The sequence below is a fragment of the Heterodontus francisci genome, chromosome 20 (genome assembly GCF_036365525.1).
Source record: "Heterodontus francisci isolate sHetFra1 chromosome 20, sHetFra1.hap1, whole genome shotgun sequence".
Lineage (NCBI taxonomy): Eukaryota > Metazoa > Chordata > Chondrichthyes > Heterodontiformes > Heterodontidae > Heterodontus > Heterodontus francisci.
The window spans coordinates 75,484,392-75,508,816 of NC_090390.1; the positions used below are offsets into that span (position 1 = coordinate 75,484,392).

General features: G+C 44.8%; 1 protein-coding gene across 2 annotated transcripts in view; it reads right to left on the reverse strand.

The window, feature by feature from the left end:
- Window positions 1-1,134: 1,134 nt before the first annotated feature.
- Window positions 1,135-24,425, reverse strand: part of cfap58 (cilia and flagella associated protein 58) — a 224,973-nt gene continuing 201,682 nt past the window's right edge. For both annotated transcript variants that reach the window (XM_068053026.1, XM_068053027.1), the window contains exon 18: window positions 1,135-2,324. In XM_068053026.1, coding sequence (XP_067909127.1) covers window positions 2,204-2,324 — 121 coding nt within the window. In that variant the 3' untranslated portion in view covers window positions 1,135-2,203. The remainder of the gene's footprint in view (window positions 2,325-24,425) is intronic.

The following is a 24,425-nucleotide window of genomic DNA, read 5'->3' on the forward strand; positions in this document are numbered from 1 at the left end:
GGGCTTGATGACCTTTACACATAGTCTAGACGTCCCTGCACCCAATATTATAGATTGTAACCCCCTGCGGCATTTCAGGCACATCTCTTTTTAATCGCTTTCTTGTTTCTGTGGTAATCTTCATTTTGTTATAGCTTCATATTTTCATGTCCTTCAGTTGGCTATCAATTTCTGTTCAAAATTTACATCTTATCTCAATTGTACAAAGAGAGCATTTTGGAGAACTTTGGCAATGGAAAAAATGAAGTGCCATATTTTAGACTTCTGGGATACCAGTGCCAGGTTTAGGGAAGAACTGGGATGGTGTCTTGGAGTTGGCGGGAGTGGAGTATTTCAGGCTGAAGTGAACAAGTACTGGGACAAAAAAGCAAGTAGTTTAATGTGTAAGACTGGCAAAGGCTGGATTCAGATCAACAGGGAAGAATGGTACAATTGGAAGATTCGGTTGTCTCAACTGTTAGCAGAAATGCTCCTCAGAGTCAGATAGACAGGTCAATAACAAGGTGGCCCACAAATATCTCCCCAAAAAAAGTAAGAACATGAAAATCCATGGCCCTCCCAGAGCACCCCTGGCATAACATTGGCCGCAGTCTGCTGGAAGGGCCAGAATTTAAGATGAGTCTTGATCTTATGCAAGAATTTTGGTTTCTTTATGCATTAATGGGATGTGGGCGCCACTGGCAAGGCCAGCATTTATTGTCCATCCCTAATTGCCCTTGAGACAGTGGTGGAGCGCCACCTTCTTGAACCCTTGCAGTCCATGTAGTGTAGGGACACCCACAGTGCTGTTAGTTCGGGAAGATTTCAGTCTGCTTTCAACAAGTCAGCTTTGCATCTTTAAAATAGACCAGCATGAGCTTTGAGTGGAATTATTTATTTTATGTGAGTTTTCTGCTTGAATTCATTTGCAGTAATCTTACTGATTTACTCAGGTGTGAGACCAGGTTCGTGAAAGCTATTTAAACATCATTTCTATCTCTCCTGAACTTCGATAAATTCTGCAGCACATAATGTTTTTTTAAACTAAGATAGTTGAAGGCTGGAGGAGTGTTTTTTTCCCTACAGAAGGTTTAACATTTTATTAGAATGTATGAAGTGCCACAGATGCATAAGCAGAGTTACAGGTGGCTAACACTCACAGTCCTAGATTTATAAAATCACTTTCCTATTCCCAGTCTATGGTGAGTTAGCTGATCTTGGCTGGGTTAGCAACTGGACTGTTCTAAATTGTCCCATGGCTGGGGAGGGTGGGTGGTGTCAGCTGGTAGTCCTATCTGCCACCACTATTCAGTAACCCCTGTAGGAAAAATGCAGATTATGTGGTTGATGGGCAAAGACTGATCAGGATTGGATGTGTTGGACAGGATACCAGAGGGGAACTGTGCATCTAGACAACCTACCCCACTACCCCCACCAAGAGGAAGGGAGGCAAAAAAAGCCCTCTTTCGCAAAGCTAACTTTACTCAGATTACAGCATGAAAGGGCAGAAGTATCACTTAACAAATAGCTTTAGATCTCATCTGAGAGATTCCTTCCCTAGGTCTCCTTTTCTTGTTCACAGCCAATATGAATTATGTGTTAGCTGATGCTACTTGCCTTGTTTAGGTGCCAAGATCTAGCTTTCAAAACTGATAAGTTAAAAAAATATGCATCAGGGATGAGGGGGAAGGTGGTGGAGGGAAGTGACAAAAAACTCATCTTGAATGAAAGGCTTTTGAGGTTAAACTGCGCTCAAGAAATCTCCGTAGACTGCTGACGTTCCCCGAACTGGAAAACTAGCCTTCATTTACAATCCATTTTCTCCCAAATTTGTGCAGGACTGTTATTTTGGTGATTTGCTTAACAGGTTTAGTGACAAAATATTTTGCTTGTAAATCAGACTGTTTTTATGTGACTACATGTGTGTGTGTGTCTGACATGAAAATGCATTAAAGTGCAACACAGGTATTTTTATATGCAATATAATGATATCACGGGGGAAAAAAAATCAATATTCCATAAAATACATTTCAACAAAGTTCATTATCTTGGCTGAACTGGGGCATTTGAAATGCCAAAATAAAATTAAGCTACATGAAAATCATATTGTCCCACACTGTTATTTCTTAGCTGAGTTGAACACTTTCTACAATAATAAGCAAAAAAAAATCTTGTTTGATGTAAAAGAATCAGCAGCAGATGGAGAATGGAGCACAGTAGATATTTAAGCTGAGATCTTTGGTTGCTGTTTAAGATTGAAACCTCCCCCTGTGAACTGGGGGTAGCTTGTCCTCTGAGGATGGATTAAAGGCTGGTCCTCAAGCTCCAAGGCTTTTTGTTTCTCACTAAAGGGAAAACAGAAGAAATCCAATTTATTTCAAAAATATAACATTTATTATTTTCACAGATACGGTATTCTTTTTGTAGTTCTATGTGGTCTGAGATGAGAAGAAATTTCTTCACTCTAAGGGTTGTGAACGTTTGGAATTCTCTACCCCAGGAAGCTGTGGATGTTCAGTTGTTGAGTGTATTCAAGTCAGAGATAGAAAGATTTTTGGATACTAAGGGAGTCAAGAGATCTGGGGATAGTGCGGGAAGGTGTAGAAGATCACGGATGAATTTATTGAAGGGTGGAGCAGGCTTGAAGGGTTCAATGGCCTACTCCTGCTTTTGTTCCTTAAGTTCTTATGTTCCGATATATCCTGAATACACCTCCATGCCACCACCGCCCCGCCCCCCCCCCCCCACAATAATTATTTATTATGAATACATACAAATTCTGATGTGGGAATTGTTGATGTTGACACCGGGGGCCTTAAATTCAGTCTTCCATTTAGATGAGGATACAATTCTCCAAAAAAAAATGTACAACAAAAATTCCAAATATTTACATCTCTTGAAAAGAAAGGTGGAAAATTGGACTTGCTACCATGTGGAGTGGTGGAGGAGAATAGTATAGATGCATTTGAGGGGAAGCTAGATAAGCACATGAGGGAGAAAGGAATAGAAGGATAGGCTGATAGGGTAAGATGAAGTAGGGTGAGAGGAGGCTTGTGTGGAGCATAAACACCGGCATAGACCAGTTGTGCCAAATGGCCTGCTTCTATTTTGTAAGTTCTATATATATGGAAAAGATACAGGTCACATTAGGGTTGATCTTACAAAGAGGTGCAGTGGTGATTTTCTCAGAAATAAGCTGGCACGAAGGTAGCAGCTGGTGGCTGAGTGCAGCTCGAGACAGAGGGTTGAATTTTATTCGGGCGCCGCACTGCGCGGCGACACCCTTTCAACTCAGCACGGCACGCGCATTTAACAGCCGCTGCAGAGCCCCCGTGATATTATGCACGGGGGCTCATTAGAATCATGGCGCCGAGCCGCCCTCCCCATATTATGTGGGAGAGGCGGGACATTCGACGCAGTGAGAGTTTTGACAGTTGTGCAGCAGATGCTGGGGCCCTATTTTAAGCGCCCCAGCACCTGCTTCCTGACAGCTGTCAAAGAATACTTAACTGGCTGCTGAAGATTGGGGCTGCTGTCACTCTGGCAGCAAAGCAGAAAGTGCTGCAGAAATCCAGCAGGTCAGGCAGCATCTATGGAGAGAGAAGCAGAGTTAACTTGTCCAAGTTCACAGACCTGAGACCCGAAAGTTAACTCTGCTTCCTCTCCACAGATGCTGCCTAACCTGCTGAGTTACACCAGCACTCTCCGCTTTGCTGCCACATACTTACCCTGCTATGTCCCAGTGCCCTATGAAGTTGCGATCCTCTTCTCCCACTCAAGTGTAACATTCCTTTTTGCAGGCGTGCCACATCTGAGTGAATAATCTTAATTTTGCACATTCCAGGACGCGAGACTTAAATAGACCATAATAGGTATTACAGAGAACACACAGACACAAATGGGAATGCACAGATGTCACAGCAATGTAAATACGTCTTTCACTAAATGTTTCTCACCAACATGTGTGTCCTTGTCTCTGTGTGAATGATGCGTGCCAGCATGTAGCGTCAATGACACATCCCTTTGCACCGTTGGCCTTTCAGGAGAGCCAACGTATGCAATAACATCATTGCCATGCTACCATTACTCATGAGCATCTCCATGGGTGCAGTGACATGGATATTGGCTCAGTCAGCTGCTGCCTCTAATGGTTTACACAGGGATGCTGCAGATGTGGACTGGTGCACAACAGGTGAGCGAGGGTTATGCAGAGCTCATGTCGGTTCCTATGGAGCAGGCAGCCTTTGTCTGATAAGTCACTTCCGTACATCCCTAGCTCACTGCTAGCCCTGCATGGAGACCCTGGGTGCCATCTGCCCTCCCATGCATCTTTCATGTTGTAGGTCCTCAGCGTCCTCAAAGTCCGAGGAGGAATCCTGTTGATATCTCCCCTCAACATGCTAGGCCTGGCCCCTATTGGGTGCATAGTTGTGCAGACCAGCAAAGAAAGGAGCTGGCCTTTTCAGCCTTTAGTACAGGGCATCACCCTATCATTCCAGGCATTGGAGGCGCTCTTTCAGCATGCTGATCTCCTGCTCAATGATGGCTCATGTAGCTCAGTGGCTGGCATTGTATCTCTCCTCTGCAGCAGTGGTGGGGTCTCTCACTGGTGTTGGGAGCCATGCCTGCAAAGGATAGCCCTTATCTCCAAGAAGACAGCCCTCCATCTGAGCCAGTTCAGTGAATAGCGGTGGCAAGCGGGACTGGCGCAAGACCCAGGTGTCATGGCAGCTGCCTGAGAAGCGGTCACACATTCGCAGTAAGCATCTGCGGTGATCACATACCAGCTTCACCTAGATTGAGAGGGCTCCTTTAATGGTGACGTCTGCAAGTGGTTGCCTGGCAGAAGGCTTGATGTCCACATGAGTGCAGTCTATGAACATTACAACCTATGGTTCTCCAGCAATAATGGCAGAACTAATGGCCCTCTGGGCCAGGCTGTGAGAGTCAATCCTGAGGTGGACATACTCACTGGCCCTCCGGTGCAGGGCATTGGTGACCTCCCTGATGCAGCGGTACACTGCTGACTGTGAGACCCCACAAAGGTCTCTGGTGGCCCCGAAAAGGCTGCAGAGGTGTCATGCTTGAGAACCACTGCCACTATGAGGAACAAAGGCATGGGATGTCGACCGGAGCCAATGGGCTGCATGTCATCCTTGAGCAGGGCACAAAGACGTGTCACCACTCTCTCTATATGCGCAATCTCCTCTAACACTGGTGCTCTGACATTCGATGGCATGTCATGTGGGGCCTGCAAATGCACGGCAAACGTAATGGCGAGCTCCCCTTGGGGGCTGCTGCTCACGACTGGGGGCCTCTACGTGGATCACACCTGCCTGTTGGTATTGCCTCTGGCACATATATATCCTCATGTGCAGAGGATCACACAATGTAGGATGAGCCATACTATTTCCATGTGATAAATAAAGTTGAACCCTGCATGTATTCAAAGGTTCCTAACAGGGCATGGATTGGTGTTGACAGGTACATCAGCTGCTTTCCTGGATCAACTATGTGGCATGCCATGGCATTGCACATCTTGCCAACACTCAGAGTGGCACAGCATGACCACATCAAGATCCTACCAGCTGAATCAACTGCCCCCACCATCCACATAGCTTTAATGCTCCTGCCCTTTCTGGCACCCTCCCCACACACAGGGTGCCTAGTGTGCCATTGTCCTCTCACAAACACAGAGTGTACATTGTTAACGGAGGGATGGTACATGGTACCTCCCTTCATACCAGCACAGCTTTCCCTCCAGTAATTCCAGACCCTCTCCGTTCCAGAATGCAGAGTGAGACCCCTGTGTATCCCCCCCTTTAAGAATGCAGAGTTAGACCCCTGAATAACAGAACTTACCTTCGCTGGCGAAAACTTCTGCCTCTGTGGACCCGCCGGCTTATCAATTCATGAACGGGATGGCACCTGACGTCCGCCCATTCAGCGAAAAATCCGGAAGTGTCAGTGGAGAGGCTGACATAATTAGCAAAGGTAAGTACTCTTTCCTGTATGTTAGTTGCGGTGCCGCCGCTCTGCGGCCGGGGGGGGGGGGGGGGGGAGGTGCCGCACTGAGGCCTCGCCGCTGCCGGTAATATGCGGCTGGCCCTTCTCGATGTCGTGGGTCGAGGAGGGCCTCTCCCTGTGACATTTCACCGGCCCCCGCGCCGTGACCCGCAGCGTCGAGGGGACGGTAAAATTCAGCCCAGAGTGTGAGCTTAGGAATTTGGTAAGTTTGGGAATTCGGTGCAGTGAGGGAGGAGGTGCTGTTCTGACCTTTTACAGAAAAGAAGTGGTCTGAGAAAGAGAGCTGGAAGCCAGCAGTGAGACCTGAGAGCTGAAGCCCAGAAGCTTTAATTAGGTAAGCAGGCAGGTGAGTGTGGTTGGTGAGTTTTAAGTTTTTTTTCTCTCTAAACCGGGACAGCAGTTTAAACTGATACTGGGGAGATGTAAGTATTGCATTAAATTTAGAGCTTAACTAGTTAAACCAATTGATGTAACTACAGATAATTGTTGAGTGATATTTTTAAACCTAACTTGTTAAAAAAAACCACAGTAAAGATGGTAGAGCGGGTAATGTGTTGCAGCTATAGCATGTGGGTGCTCGTGGACACCAGTGTGATCCACAGCCACCACATCGGCAGTAAATGCCCGTAGCTCGAGGAACGTCGGCTCAGAGTTGATGAGCTAGAGTCCGAGCTTCGGACACTGCAATGCATCAGGGAGGGGGAAAGTTACCTGGACACTTTGTTCCAGGAAGCAGTCACACCCCTTCGGCTAGGTACTTCAGATTTGGCCTGTGGTCAGGGACAGCAGGGTGTGACTGTAAGACAGGCAGGTATGGGGAGTCAGAAGGTAGCACTTGAGGAGCCTTAGCCCTTACAATTGTCCAACAGGTTCAATGGTCTTGCAGCTTGTGCGGATGAGAGCAGGGGCTGCAGGGAGGATGGGCAAACTGACCACAGCAATGTGGTGTAAGGGGCCATTCAAGTAGAGGGAGTTAAAAAGAATGTAGTTGTAGTATGGGACAGTATAGTTAGGGGGATAGATATGGTTCTCTGCAGGTGAGAGCGTGAGTCCTGAAGGCTGTATTGCCTGCCTGGTGCCAGGGTTAAGGACATCTCCTCGGGCTGGAGAGGAACTTGGAATGGGAAGGGAAGGAACCAGTTGTTGTGGTCCACGTGGGTACCACCAACATAGGGAGGACTAAGAAAGAGGTTCTGCTGAGGGAATATGAGCTGCTAGGAGCTAAATTAAAAAGCAGAACCACAGAAGGTAATAATCTCTCAATTACGACCTGAGCCACAAACATATTAGCATAGGGCAGGTAAGATTAGAGAGTTGAATGCGTGGCTGAAAGATTGGTATGGGAGAAATTGGTTTTGATTCATGAGTACTGGTACCAGTACTGGGAAAAGAGGGAACTGTACTGTTGGGACGCATGAGAGAAAACTGGCAAGAAATATAAAAACAGACAGTAAAAGCTTCTACAAATATATAAAAAGAAAAAGAGCAGCCAAAGTGAGCATTGGTCCCTTACAGGGTGAGACTGGGGAATTAATAATGGAAAACAAGAAAATGGTAAAGGCTTTGAACAAGTATTTTGTATCCGTCCACAGTAGAAGACACAAGAAGCATCCCAAGAATAGTAGAAAATCAGGAGACAAAAGGGAGGGAGGAACTTAAAAAGTCACGATGACCAGAAAAAAAGTAATGGGAATACTAATGGGACTAAAGGCTGACAAGTCCCCTGGACCTGATGGTCTGAATCCGAGGGTATCAAAGGAAGTGGTTGCAGAGATAGTGGATACATTTTTTTTTATTCATTCATGAGATGTGGGATTCACTGGCTATGCCAGCATTTATTGCCCATCCCTAATTGCCCTTGAGAAGGTGGTAGTGAGCTGCCTTCTTGAACCGCTGCAGTCCATGTGGGGGAGGTATACCCACAGTGCTGTTAGGAAGGGATTCCAGGATTTTGACCCAGCGACAGTGAAGGAACGGCGATATAGTTCCAGGTCAGGATGGTGTGTGACTTGGAGGGGAACTTGCAGGTGGTGATGTTCCCATGCATCTGCTGCTCTTGTCCTTCGAGGTGGTAGAGGTCCCGGGTTTGGAAGGTGCTGTCGAAGGAGCCTTGGTGCATTGCTGCAGTGCATCTTGTAGATGGTACACTGCTGCCACTGTTGCGTCGGTGGTGGAGGGAGTGAATGTTTGTGGATAGTGTGCCAATCAAGCGGGCTGCTTTGTTCTGGATGGTGTCGAGCTTCTTGAGTGTTGTTGGAGCTGCTCCCATCCAGGCAAGTGGAGAGTATTCTCTAAAATCTTCTAAAATTCCCTATGTTCTGGGAAGGTCTTAGTGGATTGAAAAACCACAAATGTAACACCTCTGTTCAAGAAAGAAGGGAGGCAGAAAGCAGGAAACTATAGGCCAGTTAGCCAAACTTCTGACACTGGGAAAATGCTAGAATCCATTATTGAAGAGATAGCAGAAGGACGTCTAGAAAATCACAATACAATCAGGCAGAGTCAACATGCTTTTGTGAAAGAGAAACTGTGTTTGACAAATTTATTAGAGTTCTTTGAGGATGTAACAAGCAGGGTGGATAAAGAAGAACCAGTCAATGCAGTGTATTTGGATTTCCAAAAGGCATTCAATGAGGTGCCACATAAAAGGTTACTACACAAGATAAGAGCTCATGATGTTGGGGGTGATATATCAGCATGGAAAGAGGACTGGCTAACTAACAGGAAACAGAGAGTCAGGATAAATGGGTCATTTTCAGGATGGGAAACTGTGGAGTGCTGCAGGGATCAGTACTGGGGCCTCAACTATTTACAATCTATATTAATGACATGGATGAAGGGACTGACTATTGTAGCCACAGTTGCTGATGATAAGAAGATAGGTAGGAAAGCAAGTTGTGAGGAGGATACAAAGAGTCTGCAAAGGGATATAGATAGGTGAAGTGAGTGGGCAAAAATTTGGCAGTTGGTGTATGATGTGAGAAAATGTGAGGTTGTCCATTTTGGAAGGAAGAATAGAAAAGCAGATTTTTTAAATGGAGAGAGACTGCAGAATGCTGTGGTACAGAGGGACCTGGGTGTCCTTGTACATTAATCACAAAATGTCAGCATGCAGGTACAGCAAGTAAATAGGAAGGTGAATGGAATGTTGGCATTTTTTGAAAGGGGGATGGAGTATAAAAGTAGGGAAGTCTTGCTACAACTGTACCGGGGTTTGGTGAGACCACATCTAGAATACTATGTACAGATTTTTGATTGACAAGTGAGTTAAGGATTATGGGGGGCAGGCAGGAAACTGGAGTTAAGGCCACATCACAAGCACGTGGAGCAGATAATGTGAGAATTTGCAAGGTCTGCACATCAGGAGCTATAGGCAGATCTCTTCACGCATGCCCAAGTAAGTCTAGCAGTCTCTCTGAAGATTTTGTTTCCTTGGGATGAGTGTGCCTCACTTAGATACAGAAGCAACTGCCTCTTTGTATTCCTGTGGAGCTCTGCCTTGTCCTCTTGCTCCCTGATGGACTAAAAGAATCCCTAGAGTAGGGGTCTGCAACCTGCAGCTCTGGAGCCATGTGCGGCTCATTAAGGACTTATGCACGGCTCCCAACCTTGATTGATCAAACCCATTTTTTGGCTATCAATTTTTAGAAAATAGTTCTCTAAATATGCTTCTAATTTAAATATGAAAAAACTGGAAACAAACAGACCACAAGTGGAAACAGGAAAACAAGCAAGCATCCATAAGATGTCTCTGTCCTGTTTTTCATGATTATTGGCATTTGAGAAACACCATTGCGGCTCTTAAGATATTGTGTTTTTAACTAAATTTTTTAAATGGCTCTTCTTGGTTTAAGGTTGCTGTCATGAAAACGTGATATGCTGAATGAGGATTTTTAATTCACTGATTGGAAATCTATATTAAACTTTAAAAAAGTAAAGCTGGAATATTACAGTCAACCTTTACAAAGACTATGCCATAGCTAAAAATGGTCGCCACAATTTGCATTTGAACACCTTTCACATCCCAAGGCATCAAAGTGGAGATGCATGTCCGATTAGCCTTTAGCCAAAACAATGGCTTGCCCTATTGATTGAACTACCCGAGATTGCTTTCATTACCAAGTCATTCAAAGTCATCCTGGAACATTAACAATGAAAGGGCAAACCCCTTTAGGGGTAAACACTGACACCATGAGACCTGAGAGACTGATATTCCTAAACTTGAATCTCATTAGAAGGCACCATGTTCTTTGGGAACTGGACTGACTGATCCTTTGTCCCCTTCACCGTCAGGTCAGATTACCTGAAGGTGCTGGGGATATGGTTCGGAAGGGCTGGGGCATGCACCAAAACCTGGGAGGAGCGGGTAGCCAAGGTATGACAAAAGTTGGGCATGTGGGGGCAGCAATCTCTCTCCATTGTGGGTAAGAACCTGGTCATCAGGTGCGAGGCGCTCACGTTGTTGCTGTATGTGGCGCAGGTCTGGCCCATACCCCAATCCTGCGCTGTGGCAGTCACCCGAGCCATTTTCCGCTTCATCTGGGGATCTAAAATGGACCGGGTCCGGAGGGACACTATGTTCAAATCTCTGGACAAGGGCGGGAAAAATGTACCCAACGTGGCCCTCATCCTGATGACCACCTTCGTGTGCGGCTGCATCAAGCTGTGTGTAGACCTCCAGTACGCAAACTCCAAGTGTCACTACGTGCTGAGGTTCTATCTGTCCCCGGTGTTGCGAAGGATGGGCCTGGTCACACTGCCACGGAACGCTCCATGCAGTTGGACCGTGCCGTACCACCTATCCTTCGTGGAGCAGTTTCTGCGGGAAAACACATTTGACCACCGGTCCATCAAGCAGTGGTCTGCACGGAATGTCCTCAAGACCCTACAGGAAAAGGAGACGGGGGATCCTGTCGATGGTTCCCCGAGCAGACCGCCAAAGTCATTTGGCGGAATGCCTCATCACCAGAACTTTCAAACAAGCACCAAGATGTAGCTTGGCTGGTGGTGAGAAGGGCCCTCCCCGTCAGATCCTTCATGCACGCCCGAAGTCTCGCCCCCTTTGCACAATGCCCCCGCGGTGGCTGTGGTGGGGAAGAGACGGTTGCCCACCTCCTCCTGGAATGTGTCTTTGCAAAGCAGGTGTGGAAAGGGATGCAGTGGTTTTTGTCGAGGTTCATCCCAAGCAGCTCTGTAACACAGGAGTCTGTGCTCTACGGGCTGTTCCCAGGGACGCACACCGAAACAAACATCAACTGCTGCTGGAGGACTATCAATTCGGTGAAAGACGCCCTTTGGTCTGCCCGAAACTTGCTGGTCTTCCAGCGCAAAGAGTTGTCCACGACCGAATGTTGCTGACTGGCACATTCCAAGGTCCAGGACTACGCACTGAGGGACGCACTAAAGCTTGGGGCAGCCGCAGCAAAGGCTCAATGGGGAAAGACCACAGTATAAGGTCCCCCCCACCAAGCTGAACTGAGGGGCTGGATTCATGGGAAACCCCTCGAACAGTATCGGGAAAATTTTGTGTGCTGTAAATGTAAAAATGTATATGGAATGACAATGAAATGGAAGGGTTGTGAGGCAACTCATAATTGTATAGAAGGAAACTGATTTCCTTTGCACTGTTTGTATTTTTTGACTTGATGCTGTTTTAAACTGTTTGGGAATGTAATTTTTACAGATTTTTATGAATAAAGTATATTTTGAAATAAAAAACCCAGAGAAAACACTGAGACAGTCATGTGACTGTCTTTCCATCTCTGTAAAAGCTGGGTGTTTCCCTTGGACAAGATAGACAAGCCAGAGACTCAATTCCTGCAGAAGCCAGAAGGGGTGTCTCTCTCTCTCTCTATCTATCGCTCCAGAAGACTTTGTGCAAGGCATGCAAAGCCTAGTTGCTGGTTGCAAGATCCAAGACAAAGACCCTGGGAAGGAATCCCTCTGCTCAACTGTCTCCAAGGACAACTATCAACCCAGAACTTCAGGACCACAAATTCAATCGGAAGACCACTAAAGTTACTAGAGACCACAGACTGTATATTCCTTTTCTTATTGATCCAAACTCTATCCCAACTACTATTCTTCTCCATTCTGTAATTTGTTTGCATGTGTGATTCTTGTGTGTGAGTGAGTGAAAGTGTAACGTAATTTTATTATTTTATTTAGATCGGGTTTTTGGTTAAGCACAATAAACTCTCATCGTTCCTGTTTAAATTTGAGAAATACCATTGCAGCTCTTATAGAGTCATAGAGAGATACAGCACTGAAACAGGCCCTTCGACCCACCGAGTCTGTGCTAACCAATAACCACCCATTTATACTAATCCTACATTAATCCCATATTCCCTACCACATCCCCACCATTCTCCTACCACCTACCATTTACAATGGACAATTTGCCTATCAACCTGGAAGTCTCTGGCTGTGGAAGGAAACCGGAGCACCCGGCGCAAACCCACGCGGTCACAGGGAGAACTTGCAAACTCCACACAGGTAGTACCCAGAACTGAACCCGGGTCACTGGAGCTGTGAGACTGCGGTGCTAGCCACTAGGCTGCCCTAAGATATCTTCAGATATTGCATTTTTGACTAAATTTTTTTAATGGCTCTTCTTGGTTTAAGGTTATTGTCATGAAGACGTGATATGCTGAATGGGGGTTTTTAATGCATTGATTGGTTCTTTTATGGTCACAACAAAGGTAAAACAATCACTGAAATGGTAAGCACATCCACTGTTAAAAAAGAATAAAACCTGTTACGGTCAAACAAGAGGAAGGACAAGACGGGAGCCTTGTGACTCCTCCTGATCATAACAGAAATTTGGGGGTTCGAGTCTGTGGTCATAACCCAATGACAAACCAGAAATTGGAAGTGAGAAACCAAATTGATCCCGAGCAAAAATGTAAAAACTTCAATGCAGGTTTTCTTGTGGTTTTCAGAGTACTAAAATGTCCACATTCAAGGCCAGTATCTTCCTAAACCAGAGTGAAGTAACTTGGGACAGGTCAAACACCCTATCTATTAAAGAGTTGAGAATGTAGCTGGATTGTTAGGGGTTACTATCTTTCCAAAAGCTAGGAAGCCCGAAGTCCGAAAACTTGTGGTCAACCATTTTGCACTTGGAACTGAAGAACAGGAGACAGACTTAGAATCAGAAACAGACCAAGTAACCTCAGCAAGGATACAGCTAGCACAGAGGAGACTAGAATTAGAATTCCAGAAGGAGGAAGAACAGAGAGAGTTTCAGGAAAGGGAAAAAGGGCTTTGCAGAAGGAGAAAGAGGAAAGGGAGTTAAGGCGGCTCGAATTAACTAGGGAAAGACCCAATACACCCAGTGAAGGCACAGCTAGTGAGGGAGTTACCCCCAGCTCAGGACCAAGTGCTGAGTTCTTAAAGTTCTCCCAGTTGATACCAAAATTCAATGAGGGGGATATGGAAGCATTTTTCATCACTTTTGCAAAGCTTGCAAAACAGCTGAAATGGCCGACAGAGAGCTGGACACTGTTATTGCAAAGTAAACTAACAGGAAAAGCCCATGAGGTTTATTTACTGTTGCCAGATGAGAGTTCATCAGACTATGAGATGACTAAAAATGCTATCATGGGCACATATGAGCTAGTACCGAAGGCGTACAATCAAAAATTCCGAACCCTCCGATAGCAGCCTGTACAAACTTAGCTCGAGTTTGAAAGAGTTAAGCAGCTTGCTGTTTACCAGTGGATACAGGTACTCAAGGTACAAACCACATACAAAAACCCCATGAAAACCCACATAGAGGAACAAAACGTTCCAAGAGCCAGGCAGGCAGCCACCTTGGCTGATAATTTTATGCTTGCCACAAGCCCTTACCCCAAGGGAAACACATCCCTAGTCATCCCCTCAAATCCAAAAAGGATAAAAGGCGGGAGGGCGATAGGAGCCTGAACAGCTATGGGCGAGAAGGAAAAGCTGGACACACAGGGGGCCCTCCACAGGGCAAAAAGGACAGTGCTGAGAGCAGGAGCGATGCCCGATAACCCGTGTGTTTCCACTGTAACAAGGCAGGTCACCTTCAAGCTGACTGCTGGAAGTTATGGGGAAAAACTGTAGGATTAATCAAGGCACACCAGATCAGTGCAGGAAAAGGGGCCCTGATGGAAAGCACAGCAGATCAAGCTGTGGCTTTAACTGCGGAGGTAAGACCTAGTAAACCTACCACTGTGAGTGCAGGAAAACTTAACAAAATCCCTGAATGTTACCAGGATTTTGTGTCTCATGAAAAAGTGATCCTATACCCCTCCAGTGAGGCGAGCAAGCCCATAATCATACTTAGGGATACAGGGGCCACCCGATGAGTAACAGTTGCCAATGCCTGCCCAAGAGGAATCTATTATACTTGATTTTTAAGCTCCTTTTAATGGTAGAAAAGAAAGTAAATAGGCAAAATGAAAAAGAAATCCCTGAATTAAACTGCAAACAGAAACAACCCAAAATAATACTAGCTCCCACACAAACTTGGAAACACAGCTTTAAGAATTTGCTCTCAAATACTCAGAAATGGTTTGAAAAATGCTCCCATTTAGAGATGTCTTCAGTCAAGATACCATATTTCCGGGGTAAAGCAGGAAAAATCCAGGGTGGGAAAGCCCCAACCCCATTAACATAATTTACAAGCCATGAGTGAAGCCCACAGGCTAGAAGCTCAGCCTCTTGCACAGTTAAGCACAGGCTTTCATGCTGTATTACCTTTCCCATCAATTTCTGCACCAGGTGCACACACTCTGAGCAAACCCTCAGAAAGCTTCCCCTTACTTTAGTCCAACATCATCAAGCCACAAATTTGCCACCTTGCCCCACTTCCTTACGTTGAAAATAGCAAAACTTCTAAGCTGATTGGAGTGAAAATTTTGATTTTTAAAAAAACTGTTGCAGTATATTTATTCTAGGTGGTGTCATGCTCATGAAGGGAACAGTGAAGAAATATGAAATGAACTGGAGGAATTATGAAATAAAAGTCAACTGTTGAACTGAACTACAAGAAAATGGACACATTTACGCCACAGACAAAATAGAGTAGCGATCAGGTGACCCCTCCTGTACTGTCAATACACATGTGTATCTGTTAAAGCCGAAAAACATTATCCACTTCTGAATTAACTTTGAGGAAAACATTGAAATGGAAAACAGCCCATTCCATGCTTAAAAACTCCTGTCTTCAGGAATGGAGTTAACAAAGTCTTTTTCAGACAGACTGACTCCACAGCCGAGACTATAATATTAGGTGTGAAATAACAGCCATTTATCAAAATGGACACATTCAGACGCCATCATGTAACAATGGTTCCCATAACATTGTATTAATCACCCCAAGTGAGAGAGCCCTTAGTCACCTGACTGACAGCACAACCTGACAAGTTTCTACTTTAAAAGGTATCTCTCTGAAGAGAGAAATGCAGTACAGCCAGAGAAGGTCTTTTCCAGCCAGAACAGCTGTGAGACAGTTCCAGCTAAGCAGGAGCTCTGCTGATAACATCTTTTAACAACTGCAGCAGAGAAATAGCAAGGTGACTTTGGAACTCCCCATCTGCGAAAGAGAACCAGGATTGCTATCATCGACTTCGGGCTGTACCGCTGAAAGATTTCCTCCTGATAAGCTTCTACAGGTTTTCTTAAAACAAAAGACTCTTTTACCACAGTTGGACTCATTAACTGCATGCTACCACTCTATCTTTTCGTGCGTGTATGTATGCGTGTGTGTGAGAGAGAGAGAGAGAGAGAGAGAGAGAGAATGCGTGAGTGGGAGAAGTCGTGAACATTCTTTGGTTATTGTGAACAATAAACAGTGATTTGTTTTTTTAACCTACAAGAAAACCTGTTGTGGGTCTATTTATTTGACCCTTAAAAACACTCAGGTACTAAAACATATTTTTAAAACACTATCAGCGGTCAGTTGAGAGGGGAAAACTGGAAGTCACCCATACCACTTGTCCCCTGTCTGTAACAGTGGAATTAAATGAGTTACAATGCAATAAAACACAAAGCAACGGCTCAACTTTAAAGGACTGAGATGTGTGAATTCACTAACAGTCATGTCTTTTTCCTACAAACAAATTAAACAATAGTCACTTCTTATTGATCTTTTTTTAAATTGCACTATAGCTTAAGCAAGTGCAAGATATTGATCACTTGACTGGTACAAGGTATTAGATTTTATCTTCAAATGGAAATTCAGGCTTATTCATCACACTGTATACATTACAGTACATTTCAGCACTTCTGAGCCATTCCAATAAACCTGGTGTGTTTAGAATCTCCAGTTAACTTAATAGTTTAACCTTTTGAAGGTTGCTGTAGCGTCTCTGTAACACGTACAAATTTAAAAAAAGGAATACACAATGGCCAGGATGTTATGTGGCCCCGCTGAGGCGGAGTTGGGGGGGGGGGGGGGGGGGGGGGTTGGTGTGGGGGTGCACGGAGCATCATGATGGTTGGCAGGGTTGGAGAGCCTGTCACCAAGCAATCTTCCCAGGGCGAGATAGGCTGATGATGGCCTTCCTGTCCAGAAGCCAACTGAGGCCCTTAATTAGCCTATTAAAGGCCTCTTCCCACCACCACAGAGATCTTGCCAGCAGCTGGTGGTGCCGCCGCCATGTGGGAGGGCGCCTTGTAACATGAGGCTCACTCCCTGTGGGCTTCGAGGTGGGGGGAGTCCCTCCTCGGCGGGCAATCTGTGACCAGATAAAATGGAACCCACTTTACTCCCTGGGACCCCCCCTCCCCCTGGACTGCACTACCACCCCCCTCCCACCTCTCCTCACCGGAGCCTTCTGGACTAGCCCCGGCAACACCTCTTCACTTACCTGAGGTCCGGGGTTTCAGCACTGGGCTTGGGGGCCAAGGCTTCCGCATTACCGGCAGTGGCCAGTGCACCCGGTGGTGCTGCTGATACTGCTGAGCTGCCAGCCCTCTGATTGGCTGGCAGCTGTTGGAGGCGGGGTTCCCGTCTTTAAAGCGATGGGGTTCAGGATCCTGAAACTTGGATTTAAAAAGACCGAGGATCGCTCCGGGGAGCACACAAAGGCAGAGTCAGTCTTTCCCCTGTCTTTTCGGCCCAGAGCCGGGAGCCCCGCCTCCAATACAAAATCCAGTCCGGTGTGTCAAAATGCACTGGGGCCTATGGTTGTCAATTGTGGTTGGGCATATTCTTGCAGGCTTGATCTGGTGACACTTGTCCGCATTTTGCAAATGTTATTGCAATGACCTTTTTCAAGATTGCCCTGCCTCCCTTTAGTTGAATGTCTTTGCTCCTTGTGCATCTATAAAAGAACGTTTTTTTTCTCACTGGCAAGGGGAGAATTGGATATTTGGAAATGTCCACGTGACCTCATGAATAGTTCCCTACTACCATTGACAGGTGTGCTCTCTGAATCCCCAGCACCTCAGAGACATCAAAGGTAGTCAATTCTTTATAATCTCAAACACAAGCAGTATATGTTGGAAACACTCATATATCAGAAGGGTTGGCAACCCTGGCACATGCACAGGCAGTGGGAGCTGGAGGGTGGGAATTTAAATGCCATTTCAATCAAAAATGAGAGCACTTTATTTCCGAAAGGCGCTGATAGTTCCCAAACGGATAGACTACAAACAGGAAAAGGTGGAGCAAAAAGGGGAGGGGGGAAATGGAAAAAGAACAGATTAATATTATACAGTTACCACAAGTACTTACCTAAAATGGCTACTGCTGCAGCCACAATACAGCTAATATTTGGGAACATTACCAACTACAGAGCCCATGTTATTATTACGCAGTGACTCTCACACTGCTACCCACAGACAAGTGGGCACATTTCAGATTGCTGGACAGCCTACACAGAAAGTGGAGGGTAGGTGGGGAGCAAGACAGCAAAGTAGCAGAGTGCACCCTCAATCATATCTCCAGCCCCCATCCACTCACATCCACCAGGAAACTGCTGGGACTGAAAGCTTAGGTCAAATTCTTCAAATACCATCTGTGCCGTGTCTTCAGTAAACTAAGTTTTACCCTAAAGAATTCTTCGGAACATACGGAACCTAGGAACAGGAGGAGGCCATTTAGTCTCTCGAGCTTGTTCCACCACGCAATGAGATTATGGCTGGTCTGTGACCTAACTCCACTCCTTTAATACCTTTAGATAACAAAAATCTATCAATCTATCTTCGACTTCAAATTAACAATTGATCTAGGTGAGTTCCAAACCTCTACTATCCTTTGTGTGTAGAAATGTTTCCTAATTTCACTCCTGAAAGGCCTGTCTCTAATTTTTAAGACCATGCCTCATAGTCCAAGACTCCCCAAACTTCAGAAATAGTTTCTCTCTATCTACACTATCTGTTCCCCTTAATATCTTGAAAACTTTGATCAAATCACCCCTTAATCTTCTAAATTCCACAGAATGCAACCCTGGCTTGTGTAATCTCTTCTTGTAATTTAACAATTGGAGCTTGGGTATAATTCTGGTAAACCTACGATGCCCTCCTTCCAAAGCTAATATATCCTCCTAAAGTGTGGTGCGCAGAACTGCTCACAGTAACTCCAGATTTGGGCTAACCAGGTTTTGTACAGCTGTACAGACTTCTACCCTCTTGTATTCTAGTCCTCTAGATACAAAGACCAGCATTCCATTAGCTTTTTTGATTATTTTTTGCACATGTTCATGACATTTTAATGATAAAGTACATAAACCACCAAGTCTCTTTTGACATTGGATCTTAGAAACAGGAATAGGTCATTAGACTCAAAAAAGTCCATCCATCACCTCTAGTGGTACATGGATTAAGTCTCATTTTAGAGGGTCTGGTTGCCTTGGTTGCCATTTGAACCTGGCTAGCTTTATGAGTGAATGCTATGCTTGGGCTGAAATTTGGAGAAGTACACTTGAATGGAAAGCAAGAGTAAGCAATGAGACAACTGCAGCCCACAGAGTGGAGCCCCATCGTTTGCAATGGACCACTACCATCCTTCCACATAAAGACCCTGACATTCCACAGGGCTTATACCAGTCTCCTGCAACAACACTGGAGGAAACCTCAGAGAAAGGGTGTGAATGCCTGTTTTGCATAATTTCCATGATTTCTACTGGGATTACAGCAAGAGATCTATTGAATCCCCACAGAATCTCATGGCCAAAAGCACAAAAAGTACATTTATAAAACTGAATAAATGGGAATTTTTAAAATAAAGGTTTAAATTTTGCACAGTAGAAACAAAACAGAAATTATATCGTAACTATTCTAGTTATATATCAAGAACTTGCTGTATAAAGTTCTTTCACAGTAACCCTACCTCCTCCTCATCTCCCAACTGGTGGAGTCTCCCATCCTATGACTAGCTCCTCAAAATTTATTCTGCATTGTAGACCAGCACCACTTATTGTTTGCCATTGGCACCTTCACTGCCGTCACTTCCTTTATCACCTCCTTAAAACTGTCCCTTCTCTGATCCGCTCCCCTTCAATTCAGAAGCTGCTCATTCGTGTTAAGGTGCGGTTGCATGCGTGCTAGCTACCCTCCATTACCTTGTCCAATGGTCATTCTCTTAGGTCATGCCCAGGCTGTGAGATGCATTAGCCTATTCGACCACAGAGGGTATCACAACCAAACACAATCCTTTTCTCAGCTGATGTTCACTTGAACAGTTTTCAGCAGGAGATTTTCCCACCGAGACCAGATGTCCTGAAGCTAATTTATATGCTCTAGCTCCTGCCAAACAAGATGAGCGACCTCAGAATAGAACACTAATTAAACCTGGCCGACCTTTTAATCCTCATGATTAATTGCTCCACTTGGCAATACCTCTATCTATTAGTCATCAGGCAAGCTCCATCCACTCAAAATCTAATGTAAATTTGCATTTGGTTGAGTCATCTACTCAACCTTACAAGACCCTTTTCTTTCTATGTAGTTGTTTCCTACCAAGGCCTCGGGGGATTCAGTCTGATATTGTAAACCTGAAGTCACACTACTGTGATCCCACAACATGAAAAGGTACGGTTCAAAAGACCACCCATTGTAATCAGGTTGTTTCAGAAATGCTAGCTAATTCAGAAGATCTAGGTTTCTTAAAAAGAGAGGGAGGTGGTTTAAAGGGGATCAAAAGGGTAAATTTTTCACGCAAAGAATAGTGGGTATCTGGAATGAGCTGCCAGAGGAGGTGGTGGAGGCAGGAACAGTAGCAACATTTAAGAGGCATCTGGACAGGTACTTGAATGAGCAAGGAATAGAGGGATGTGGAATTAATGCAGGCAGGTGGGATTAGTATAGATAGGCATTATGGTCGGCATGGACGCGGTGGGCCGAAGGACCTGTTTCTATGCTGTACTATGACTCTATGAGATGCATTGCATTTACAAAATAAGTAAATTAGGCAGCATGTGGCATGGCATCTCAAAGCACCCAAGTTCCTCAACTTCCTTTAGCTACTGGTTGCAGCCATGCTACTGTGAGAAATTGGGCACCAAAAATCAGGCACTTGCTCAAAGGCAGGCAGGGCAAATCAGGCACAGAATTACCTATTCATACTCATGCTACTCCACACTGTCAGTCAGAGATGAGTTAGCAGTCACTGGAGAGGACGTCAAATTACCCACCCGCTGTATAGTCCAAGGCTCATGTGTGGTACGGCAGAGAGACATGAAAACAACAGAAGTATAAATGAGCATTCAATCTGTTTTGTACTGGGTTCTTATTAGTTTTTTTCCAGTGTTGTATTAATATAGTGAGGACAATGTTCACCACTTGACCATCTCCAAGTCAGGGCTGTAATTCTGAAGTATTCCTAAACCGAAACGTTTTGTTCTTTTTATGTTACTATTTAAATGTTGTTTATTCACAAGAGTGTTTTAGCAGCTATTCAGATCATACTTGTCCCAATTGAACTAATGTGCTAATATAGCCCAATGACTTATCCCTTGACTCATTTAGCAGGAATTTGAAAACATTAATAAGAACTTTCTAATGAACAATTTTGCTTGCACATTTTTAACTGCAGCAGAATATTTAATTCATCAAATAGGTCGAGAGAAAAGGAAGTCTAGGTTTACTCGAGTTGTACAAGTTGGAAGTCCCTATGCACCTATATTCGAGTTAACTATCACAGGCACCTATGTGCATGCATACTTATAGCTCTTTATTACTCTGGAATCTTACAAATTATATTGTGCTGTGGCCTACTGGTTGACACTTTAGCCCAGCATGTTTGGCTGAAAATTAAATGAAAATTACAGCTAATTAGTTTTAAAAAATGAGAGTCTGATATGTTCATAAGGGGAACCAAGTGTATTTATTAAGTAATGGCTTTGCAGTAATGGCTTTGCTGGTGAACTCAGTGGAATTTCTGTGACATTTCTACAAAGATCATACTTTATTGCATAAAAATTATGTATGGGAAATGATCCAATACACTGACTCTGATGCCTGAGAAGTGTAAAATTGCTTTGCACAGCTCTTATAGGTTTGCTGTACTATTAGCATACAAATGCCTTCATGCTGCATGCATTATTTTGATTCACTTTCAAGACATTGATGAAGGAGCTCCTGGCCTCTCCAATTTTGCACTCGTCTGCTCCAGCTGTTCTGTCTAGACCCTCTTCCAGGTGACCACTGCTCAGGTGTGATTCCAGCAGGTGCTGATATACCTCTCACTTTTTGGTGTAGCAATGCCTGCCAACCTGCCCAATTTTAGTGGGCTGGGTCATTTGCATCACCTGGTTGCAAGCCAGGTGCAGTCCTGTCCCCACCCTCCGGTCAGGTCTTGCACATGGAAATGGGGCAAGAGCGCAGGGTTACTGCAGCTGTGTGAATAGCTGCCAGCCTCCAGGCCTGAATATCATAGGGTAGAGTGAAAAAGAAAGGTCCACTTACTTTCTCAGGCCTCACGGCCTTGCTGCCTGCTTCCCCTCCCAGGAGCCCAGGTGCATCAGCTTCTGCAGGTACCCTTCAAAATGGGTACCCTTCGTTGCCCATGGCAGAAACTGAGATGGGGGGATTGGAACACCAGCCCTGCCCCCCAACCTGTGGTTTCATCTCCCTAGCTGCCCTTGTCCTGCACCTGTTGTAAGTGCAGGTCCAGACCTGACTGCTTTGGGAAGCAGAGATTCAAAGAGGTCTCCATTCCCCTTTCATCTCCATAAAGACTTGTGTACAAAAATCTAGGCTGATACTCCAGTGCTGAGGGAGTGCTGCACTGTCAGAGGTGCAACCTTTTGGATGAGACGTTGAACCGAGGCCATGTCTGCGTTCTCAGCTGGACGTAAAAGATCCCATGGCACTATTTTGAAGAAAAGCAGGGGACCTATCCCCAGTGTCCTGGCCAATATTTATCCCTCAATCAATAAAAAGAGATTAACTGGTCACGATCTCATTACTGCCTCTGGGAGCTTGCTGTGCACAAATTGGCTGCCGCATTTCCTACATTACATCAGTGACTACACTTCAAAGGTACATCATTGACTGTAGAGCACTTTGGGATGTCCTGAGGTCATGAAGGCTATTGTATAAATGAAAGTCTTTCTTTCTGGTGAGCAAGGGAATTGAGTGTTCCACGGGTGTCAGCCATTCAGTTGATGATGGAAACTATCACAATGAGGCCCAGTCCTCTCATCAACTCTTGTCCACAAATGCAGAAATCATTGGAAGGTGATCAGAAACATTAACCAGCGCTGATTTTTCCCTCCCTTATCCATGGATGCTGAAGTCAATTTTTGCATCCCTTATTGCTGCTTCAGCTGGGGTCAGTTAATGTTATATAAACCAAGCATGAAATCCTACATCCGTGAGCAGTTTCAACAGTGCAGGGAGGAAAATGGGAAATTAATAAAGGAAAAACAAAGAAAACTATTCCTTTTTATATGCTTTATTTACTAATTCACAAACAAGCCGCTGCTAATGCTCCTTGTACTGATGTGATCTGTCATCAGTATTTGAATTAAAGGAGGAAAGAAGGACTAAGAGCAAAAAGCACTTGTTTTGAAATCAGTGCAGGCTTTTAGGCTGGAATGAGCCAGTGTCCTCTGGCATACCAGTTGGTAGATTCCATGAGTGGAATTTTGTGCTGGCGGCAGGGGTCTCGATGTCAGGGGAAACTGATGCCAAGATCCCCGCGCTGGCTCTTGTATGGAAGGCCAGCTGAATTTAGTGCCAATCAGGCACTTAATTGGACAGCGGCGGGCCTTCTGTACGATTTTGGACCCTGGCCAATCAGAGGCTGACAGCTGCGGCTGTAGCAGCAGCAACCAGACACAGAGGAGTGGCGCTGGAACCAGGCTCAAGGTAGGTCAGGGCATCTGATGAAAGGTCAGTGACCCGAAACGTTAACTTTGCTTTTCTCTCCACAGATGCTGCCAGACCTGCTGAGTATTTCCAGCACTTTTGTGGTTTTATTTCAGATTTCCAGCATCTGCAGTGTTTTGCTTTTATTTACTTGAAATTATGGTATTGGATATTAGCTTGTGGACATTTAATAGTTTTATAAGAAATTCCTTCCCCCTCCTCCATTTTAATAGGTAGAAGCCTCTTAAAATAGTGGAGCAAGGAATTGCATGAGTGAACTGAGCCTTCGTACACTACCTTATACTGCAACTTCAAAGTTGTAAGGACAGCTATTCCAAGTTTGTGCTGCTGGAAAGAGGTCATGACGATCAGGAGGAGATCAATGGCACACAGCCCACAATATTCTGTTGGAGAATCAGTCCTGTGGTGTCTTGTAAGGTGTGTGGTGAAATTGCAAAGTGCCAGCTTGTGGTTTTCTCACATGTATGGAATACACTACAAATACGACATGCTCTGCCTTTTATTGGCCAAGCATGATTCATGGAAAATAAGAATTTCTGTTGTTGACATCAATGCTTCAATGCGAAGATGGCAAGCACATGTGCAGGCATCCCATTGATGAGCTTTGCCCCTTTCATTACATGCAAGGCACCTATGTTCTTGAAGTTGATGACATCTGAGAATATTTCAGCACAAAACTGATCAAAGATTCTGATCACTTCAGACCTGCAACACTCAGCCGTCTTAGGAAGAGTGCCCAAAATAATTAAAACAGAGGTGGTCAAAATTATAAGGTTATGGTTTGCATTTCTATTTCATTTCTTATCTAATAACGTCCTGAATGATAGAGCATGTGTTAAAATGCACATCTTTGTTAAGCCTAATGAAAGTCATCACACTATATTAACTCAGATTATAGAAAAGGGGCTTGGTGTACGATGGTTTCTGTCCTGATCAAGGCCTTCTCAGGGTTTTTTCTTAACTGTCAGGACAAGGATTTTTCTTTTTAAGTGCCCACTGCTGGCATGTGCCCTCTTTCTTTTAACATCCTGACTCTTTTTTTTATTATGTTTCCTTTTAAGCTATTTCCCTTCACCAGTTTGGGCTCCCAAGATATCACTATGTGTGTT